Genomic DNA, 9,544 nt, shown 5'->3' on the forward strand with positions numbered 1-9,544 from the left:
GAACTGAGTTATCAGTTCTCCATTTCTTTCTCTTTTTTTTTTTTTTTCTATTTTATTTTGATATTTCCTCTTTTATTGTTGAACCAACTATCATCTAGTTATGCATAGAGGTGAAGCTGGGGGCTGTTCTTGTTCTATTATTCAAACCAAAAGAGGACACCTGGATCAACTACCGTAGTAAAATATACTCAGATTTCGCGCGGTCCATAACGCTTCTTGGCGACTGTCAGTTGTGTAATAACTAGTAAAAACGGAGGAAGGAAGAGTAAATAGCACGTGATGTTTGCAAAATTTATGTTAATTTGGCTTTTAAACTTCATTAGAATTTGCAGCTTCTAATTACTGATACGTTTTTTATCATAGGAAACGCAATCCACTTTATTCTACAAATGCAAAGGAAGAAAAAACGGAGGAAGGAAGAGTAAATAGCGCGTGATGTTTGCAAAATTTATGTTTATTTGGCTTTTAAACTTCCTTAGAATTTGCAGCTTCTAGTTACTGATACGTTTTTTTCATAGGAAACGCAATCCACTTTATTCTACAAATGCAAAGGAGCTCCGATGCCCCATTTTTAAGGTTTTCTCTGTTTCATTTTCTTGTTTTCATCAGAAGTAGACATCTTGGATCCATTCTGACGATTATGAGGATACTCTTAATCATATTATTCTCATATGTTCCTTTTTTTAAACCTCCAAACCTTGTTTAAGTTGACCTCGTTTCCTAGAACTGAGTTATCAGTTCTCCATTTCTTTCTCTTTTTTTTTTTCTATTTTATTTCGATATTTCCTCTTTTGTTGTTGAACCATCTATCATCTAGTTATGCATAGAGGTGAAGTTGGGGCTGTTCTTGTTCAATTATTCAAAGAAGAAGAGGACACCTAGATCAATTAGCGTGGTCAAATATACTCAAAATTCGTGCAGGTCCATAACACTTCTACGCAACTGTCAGTTGTTTAATAACTGGTGAAAACGGAGGAAGCAAGAGTAAATAGTGGGTGATGTTTGCCAAATTGATGTTTATTTGGCTTTTCAATTTCATTAGAATTTGCAGTTACTAATTACTGATAGGTTTTTTCATAGGAAACGCAATCCACCTTCGTCTGCAAATATCGCAAGGAGTTCCGATGCCCCATTTTCAACTTTTTTTTGTTCGTTTGCTCTCTCTGTTTCGATATAAACCGCAAGGCTTCTTCTTCCCTGGTTTTCATACTCACTATATATTTCTCTTTCTATGATCTACAACTTTTCATTTTAGTCAAGAGCTTAATTTCAAGTAACCAGTTGGCACCAGCGACGTCTTATCTCTAAATTATGGGCGTTGTAGCAGGACAAAAAAAAATATTTTTATCTATCGGATTTCTTATCTGATTCTTACTTTGGGTGCATTAGTAAATATATGGACGAAGTTGGAATGAAGAACCAAGGAAGCAAAAAGACTTGCGGTTTATAGCGAGAAAGGAAGAGGAGAAAAAAAAAAGAAGCAGAGAAAAGAAACATGGGTATCAGAACTCCCTCTGATTCGTAGCCTTAGGTAGCTTGCATGTCATTTTAAAGAAGACTGTTCAGTAATTAGTGTAGAAAACTGGAATAAAATTGAAAACAACATTTGATGTTGCCGAATGAACATGGCTTTAGCAAACGTCATGTGATATTTACCCTTCTTCCCCCGTTGAAGCCTTTTATCACCTGTGCCGTACTAGTTGTGGAGGCGTGATATGGATCTGGACGAAATTTGATTATCAAATGAGGCATGTGAGACAAGTTGGGGGTGGAAAGGAATATGATGGTGTCAAAGAAATCAATAAAACATGGTAAAGAGTGTCGCCTTAACTGTCCGACTGAATCGAACCCGTCAGTTGCTGTTATTAACTGAAAGAAAGCGGAAAGACGAAAATTAAGTGCTACAAGAGAATAAATTATCTTCCGCGTGCCTCATGGAATAAATCACTTAACTTATGATTTCATGGAAGCACATTAAAAGGGTCAGTTAATCAAAAGAAGCTAAAATATCTGCAATTACTAAATGTTGCTTTAACGCGGGTTGGATTGCACCGAAACAAGATTGTGCGGCATTTCCTTTAATGTTCCACAATTGTCAGCTTGCCCATAAATATTGGTATTTATTTATCATTTATTTGTATTCATTTAAATGAATTAACTTCAAAAAGGAACGACTTCTCAAATAAATAGGACTCATCCTTTAATCTTTCAAAACGAAACTCAGTGCTCCTGTTACAAAAAGCGATAGCTCCCTCGTGGATTGACGATAATCAAAACCAATTATGACTATGAACACAACCGTGAATATTTTCTCTAAAAGCAGCCCATATACAACCAGCCATTCAGCTTCTAATAACTCCTACCAAGCTTGTGAGATGACGTCCGACTCCGCTGCAGAAATAACAGCAAAAGCTGTGACCTATATTTTCATTTTCCTAATCTCGTTTTACGGAAATATCTTTATTCTTGTGGTCATTTACAAGAACAAGCAGCTACAAAGATCCATCAACTACTTTGCTTTCAACATGGCTGTATCTGACCTCTTCAACCCTTTGACCGTCATGACTATGAAGATCGTTAAGGTTATTTCAGGATCGGAATCCTGGAGAGTTGATCGTCCGTGGCTGCTAGGAAACATTCTATGCAAACTTGCCTACTTTCTGCCAGATGTTTCTGTCGTGGTTTCCATCGGAAGCCTTCTTTTGATCTCAATAGACAGGCTCATCGCTGTCGTCTTTCCACTGAAGGCCAAACTTATCTCCTCAAAAGTACGATTGATCAGCATTCTAAGCACGTGGTTTGTCGCCATTGCCGTCGATGCACCGTATTTTTACGGTTTCAAACTGATCCCCTACGAAAATGAAACGTATTGTAAGTTGAATTGGGGACCGGCATTCGAGCACCTGAAAACAAACAATGGATTTTTTACGGCATCATTTATAGCTTTCGTCCTCGTTCCCGTTGTTTTCATGGTTATTGTGTATGGCATTATCGCATGGACAATAAGGAAAAAGAACAAGAAAAGTAAAGAGCAATTGTCTTGTCGCCAAAACCATCGAGATCAGCAGCTAAGGAAAATTGTCAGATTGGCAATGGCCATTATTATTTCCTTCGTTTCCTGCATGATTCCTACGCTTATCTATTTATTTCTTCAAATTTTTCTATGGAATTGGGAATCGCCACCCATTTGTGCATTTCAAACAATTATTTCTTACTTTATGCTGCATTCGTGGAGTGCAGTAAATCCCTGCATTTGTTTTATCTTTAGCAAGGACTATCGCAATGGCCTTAGGCAATGTTTTCATTGTGACGGTCTCAGTTGAAGGTTATCAAGTTTGCACGAGAACTATCGAATGCGAACGATGACGAGCTCCTACGGAGACAGCTCTCTTCAGATCCATTCAAGTAGCGTACACATTATCTCGTACAGTAGAAACGCTTGAGCTCGCTATTTATTAAAATCCTAACTCAGAAAAGCAGAAGTAAAATCATTGGGTATGCACCTCAAACCCTTAAAGTTTGACTCAGATAGTTGTAACTTTATGTGATAACTGACAATTAAAGCGATGACGACGTCCAACCGGTAGAATATCATAAACTATGCACATCGAACGTAGAAGTTTAACACAGATGTCTAGCAATGTTAAGTTAATTTTGAGAGTAACACTGAGGATGGACTTAGTGCCACACGCTTAACCACAAGAACCAAAGGGACAATAGTCTCATGTCACGATAAATCTGTTCTCTACGTCAGATAGTCGATTCAATCGTGCAGATCTTAGCGGCAGAAATACTATTGAACCACTTATTCCACTCGCATTTTTTGCTATGAGGGATGATCTAATAATTATTTGCATATCATAACACCGATAATTTGGCTTCCTTTTAACTGAACGTTTTAGATTGCTCTCATAAAAATCAATGGTTATTTGACTCATTCCACGAGGGTCGAATTCTTGCTTCTTCAAAAAAAGTGTGAAACTAAATTAGAATAAAAGTAAAACAAAAGAATGTACTTAATTAAACGAACATTTTCGCTGTTTTCTCTTTTATTGGGGCTACATCGTGACTCCAAGATCAATGCAAACTGGGCACGTCGCGAGCGCGGCGATAAGTGGCCTTTAAAACGTCTAATGATGCAGTGAAAGGCCCTCTTATCACTAAGAGATGAATCAAACAGCAGGAATCATGCCATCTTTATAGAGAAATATATTTTTTGATTGATTCAGAGGCATTTTACAAGCGTTAAGGTGTCTCTGTTAGAGCGGTCCGGCCGATTTTGCTAGAGACATGGATTTCGCGTATTTCCTGTGTGTTGTAAGACATTCACAGACCTATACTTAAACCACAATCCGTTTGATCGGATATCTTTATTTTTCAGAGTTTAACGGTAATTAAATTTCACTCGAGCGAAGGCCTGTCGTGTCACTTTTCAAGACTTTAATTTAAGACAACTTTGGATGCCAATTTACAAAAAATTACGGAACTCAGCAAAAAGCTAATACCCCAACCAGGTATATTAACTCTATCTTATCTATTGCGGCGACTTTCGTGAACACCACGTCTCAATCAAGCAAACAGGAAGACTTGAATGACACCTTATCGTTTCGCTTAAGTCCCACACGCGAAAACCGATCAAATTCAAGGTAAATTTTTGAAAATTGAGGTGTTCTTAACTGATCCAGCTAACATAGCTAGGAAGTAGGTGCCATAGTAAAGGTAACTACAGAAAAAAACTTTGTGGCCCATCCGAGCCTCCTTAAACACTACTTTTGTCCAACCATACCTGTATTGTTTTAACAGAGAACGCCTGCGTCTCATGCATTTGCCCAGTGGTTGTTTTGATGATTTTCCGGCCACACCTCATAAACTTCGTGATCCGTCGTGGACCCCAGGTTGATGGTCAGCGGAGAAGGTTTGCTCCGAATCTCAGCACGAAAACTTCAAAATGGTCAACGAAACCATGGAGAAAATAATTCAAGGAAGATTTCAGCCACTGAAGGCCTCGTTAACGAAACGTTGGGAAGTTGCAACGTCCAATGAGAAAGAAAACTGTCTCAAAACAGCCGAGATGTCTTCTCTGTTGGTATGCGGTGTAATCGCTCCAAATGATCCGGACAAACTCTACGAGGCCCTGGTAACGGCAACAGAGAAAGCAAGTTGTTGAAGAACTTGAAGAAGAGTAGGGGAAAACAAACAGCACCATTTTATTTCCAAGCGGGTATATATTTAGCCGTTCTTAGCCACCATTTTGCTAGAACAAAGTATATGTATATATTTAGTGCGGTACACACAAAAAAACAGTTTATACGTAAAAAGATTTGTGTTTTTTATATCTTTACATACTTATAAAAATTGTAGAATTTCCTTTTAGCAAACAAGGAGTCGTGCAGAGGCATGGGGCGAGAGCAACCAAAAAATTAGGAGCAGGGGGAGGAGCTTATTTAGCCGGCTTTTTGCATGTATTTGTATATAAAATGTAGTAAGCGTGGTACGCCAAAAAATCTGTTTACTTATAAAACTCTTTCTCGTTTTCGTATGAAACAAAAATGTACAGGAAAATTGAAAATGAAAAGAATAGGGTTTAGTGATAAAAGGTCAGATTGAATCAAGGAATGAGCTGAAACTAACATAGTTCACTTGACAACTGTATGTCGGGCTTATAAGTGGAAAGCGCTAAAAATTGTACATTGCTAGTTTTATTAACACATCTGTAAATGACATTGGTTACTGTTACGGAAAATCATATTTTAGACTCAGCTTTGTATAAAGCAATGATTTTGCATACATTCTTAGGAACAGCAAAAATGACTTGGAACAAACATTCTAAGTATAGTGTTCATTCTGTGCAATGGGGCATAAATAAAATGTTCTGGGAGAAAAGACACCTTATTTTATACCACTGATGACAAGCAGAAAGGTACCCCGGTTAAATATACATTGATAACTATCAATAATACCAGTTCTAATTTAAAGGAGAAAACCCCAAGCAATAAAAGAACAGTTGTCCGTACCACGAAGCATGCCTTCACTGTTTTTTTTTCTGTAGTTACCTTTTCTATGGCACCTACTTCCTAGCTATGTTAGTTGGATCAGTTAAGAACGCCTCATTTTTACAAAAATTTACCTTGAATTTGATCGGTTTTCGCGTGTGTGACTTAAGCGAACCGATAAGATGTAATTCAAGTCTTCCTGTTTGCTTGATTGAAACGTGATGTTCACGAAAGTCGCCACGATAAATAAGATAGAGATAATATACATGGCTGGGGTATTTGTTTTTTTCTGAGGTCCCTAGTTTTTTGTAAATTGGCCTCCAAAGTTGTCTTAAATTAAAGTCTTGAAAAGTGTCACGAGAGGCCTTCGCTCGAGTGAAATTTAATTTCCGTAAAACTCTGAAAAATAAAGAGATCCGATCAAACAGATTGTGGTTTTAGTATAGGTACATGAATGTCTTTAATCACAGAAGAAACGAGCGAAATCCGTGTCTCAAGCAAAATCGACCGGACCACTTTCACAGAGACACTCTTTTAATATTGAAACGTTGCAGTAAGTTTTTATGAATGAAACATTTCTCCTCACCCTTATATGCAAAAGCACCCTTCTGCATTACTTTGCGTTTACCAACACCAGCTACATCTACTGTTATATAAAACCGGATGCTCGATAAACAGCCTACGCATAGCGACCTCATTAAATTATGGCAAACTTTGAAGCTGTTTTCCTGTTTCACCATGAAGCTGTCGACTCCCTCCGTGGTTTTTGCTACCACAGAGTTTTGGTTTAGTCTTTTAAAGCTGCCCTAAAAACATTTTATTTGGAAGTTTTTTCTTTAAACTAAGATAGTTGTTTAATATGTTTTTACCTATGTTGTGTTTTTCTTATTTTGTGTTGAACATTGATTGTAGGTGTCATGTAAGCAGATTGAGCACGACTTGTACATCTTTTGATTTTCAGTTGTTTGATAGTACAAACTATCCAGCTCTTACATCTGCAACATATTTAGGCCTGAGGGAAAAAAAATATCAAAATGAATTTGAATCAAACCTTCAACAAACTATTGGAAACACACCGCTTCCTTGATGGATAGATGGAGGATAATCCGGTTGAGTGGACACTTACAATTCAATCATAGGACACGAAGTCAAAGAAGACAAAAAAGACAAGTTGGGAGTTGGAAAGAATACGATGGTGACAAATAAATGTTTAAGAGTTTCGCCTAAACTGTCGAAAAGAATGAAAGCTGTCAGCTGCTCTAATTATTTAACATTAGAAGGAAAAACAGGAACTAAGAACTACAAGCAAATAGTAGTTCTTCCGCGAACCCCATCAAATAAGTCAATGAAATTAATGAAACCCTCTGGAAGAGCCAGTTAAAAAGAGACCAAAATCTCAGAATTAGTATATGTTGCTTAGACTCGGCTTGGATTGCGCCGAAACGTTGTTGTGCGTAACAAAAGACATTTATTTGGAAATGTTTTACATTTAAAGCTATAATGATATGACGACGCTTTTTTACTGATACAAATGATTCTCAGATCATCCCCCGTTATTAAAAATTACTAAAAAATGCGAGAAGAATAAGTGACTCTCAGTTGTAGCTCCCCGCTAAAATCTGCACGATTCAATCGATTGAATCTCACGATGTTGCAATGATGCTAAACGTGGTTGTGCGTAACAAAAGAATCCATTTATTCATTTATTTGGAAAGGGTTTAAATTTAACGCTATGATGATATGAAGACGCTTTTTTACTGATACAAATGATTCTCAGATCATCCCCCGTTATTAAAAATTACCTAAAAATGCGAGAAGAATAAGTGACTCTCAGTTGTAGCTCTCCGCTAAAAACCTGCATGATTCAATCGATCGAATCTCACAACCTTGCAATGATGCTAAATATAAACTGCAACAAGTCCGGCTATCGTTCGCGACGTTGCCCCATGTACAGTGTTCTTGGAATCATGAAATAGCCGCAATATGTCTCCTTTAAAGCACGATGTAATATAACCTTTTAAGTTACGTGTTTAATGTTCTAAACAGGATGGAATGAGAGGCATGTAAATGAAAAGCATGACGACAAATGCAGTGCATCATTGTCCACATATTTATTAATTCACCTAAAAAAGAATCAGACAAAAATATTCCGAGTGATGATAAACTTTTTTCGTCCTGTTACAAACGCTCACGATCATCATGAGATAAGATGTCGCTGGGGACAGTTACTTTACATTGTGCTCTTGACTTAAAATGAAAAGCTGTAGAGTATGGGAGAGAGAATTGAAGTTGGAATGAAGTACCAAGAAGCAAGAAGCTTTGCGATTTATGGCGAGAAAATAAGAGTGGACAAGCGAAAGAAGCAGAGAAAAGAAAAATGGGTATCGGAACTCCCTTTGATTCGTAGCCCTAGGTAGCTTGCATGTCATTTGAAAGAAAACTGTTCAGTAATTATTGGTAGAAAACTCAAATAAAATTGAAAGCAACATTCGATGTTGCTGAATGAGCATGGCTTTGGCAAACATCATGTGATATTTACCCTTCCTTCCCCCGTTGAAGCCTTATATCATCTGTGACGTAATAGTTGTAGAGGCATGATATGAACCTGGACGAAATTTGAATATCAAATAAGGCATGTGAGACAAGTTGGGGGTGGAAAGGAATATAATGGTGACAGAGAATCAATAAAACATGGTAAAGAGTGTCGCCTAAACTGTCAGATTGAGTCGAACTAGTCAGTTGCTGATATTAACTGTTCAGTAACTAGTGGTAGAGAACTCCAATAAAAATTAAAAGTAAACATTCGATGTTGCTGAATGCACATGGCTATGGCAAACGTCATGTAATATTTACCCTTCCTTCCCCCTTTGAAGCCTTTTATCACCTGTGCCGTAATAGTTGTAAATGCATGATATGAACCTGGACGAAACTTGACTATCAAATAAGGCATGTGAGACAAGTTGGGAGTGGAAAGGAATATGATGGTGACAAAGAATCCATAAAACATGGTAAAGAGTGTCGCCTAAACTGTCCGACTGAATCGAACCCGTCAGTTGCTGATATTAACTGAAATAAAGCAGAAAGACGAAAATTAAGTGCGAGCCTCATGGAATAAGTCACTTAACTCACGATTTTATGAAAGCACACTAGAAAAGTCAGTTAATTAAAAGAAGTTAAAATCTCTGTATTAGTAAATGTTACTTTAACGCGGGTTGGATTGCACCGAAACAAGATATTGTGGCGTTTCCTTTAATGTTCCAGAATTAGAATTTTCATTTTTATCCTTTCATCTGCTCTTGTTCTATTTTAAGAAAAGTCCTTTTTGTGAGGAACTTTATTTTTAACTTCAACAGTAATTACTATGTCAGCTTGCCCACAAATGTTGGTGTTTATCTATCATTTATTTGTATTCATTCAAATGAATTAACTTCAAAAAGAAACGGCTTCTCAAATAAATAGGCCCCATCCTTTAATCTTTGAAAACGAAACTCAGTGTTCCTGTTAAAAAAAGCGACAGCTCCCTCGTGGATTGAGGATAATCAAGGCAAATT

The 9,544-nt window shown here is 37.2% G+C and overlaps 1 protein-coding gene across 1 annotated transcript; it reads left to right on the plus strand.

Moving 5' to 3' along the window:
• Positions 1-2,282: 2,282 nt before the first annotated feature.
• On the plus strand, positions 2,283-3,582 carry LOC113678405 (growth hormone secretagogue receptor type 1). Its single transcript, XM_027195292.2, has one exon. It carries the CDS (start codon positions 2,283-2,285, stop codon positions 3,321-3,323), a length of 1,041 nt encoding a protein of 346 aa, XP_027051093.2. The 3' UTR covers positions 3,324-3,582.
• Positions 3,583-9,544: the final 5,962 nt, after the last annotated feature.

This window comes from Pocillopora damicornis, chromosome 13 (assembly GCF_964200805.1).
Source record: "Pocillopora damicornis chromosome 13, jaPocDami1.2, whole genome shotgun sequence".
NCBI lineage: Eukaryota > Metazoa > Cnidaria > Anthozoa > Scleractinia > Pocilloporidae > Pocillopora > Pocillopora damicornis.

Bases quoted from the DNA above. Each gene is read 5' to 3' on its own strand.
- LOC113678405 (XM_027195292.2), top strand. From the start codon at position 2,283: ATGACTATGAACACAACCGTGAATATTTTCTCTAAAAGCAGCCCATAT.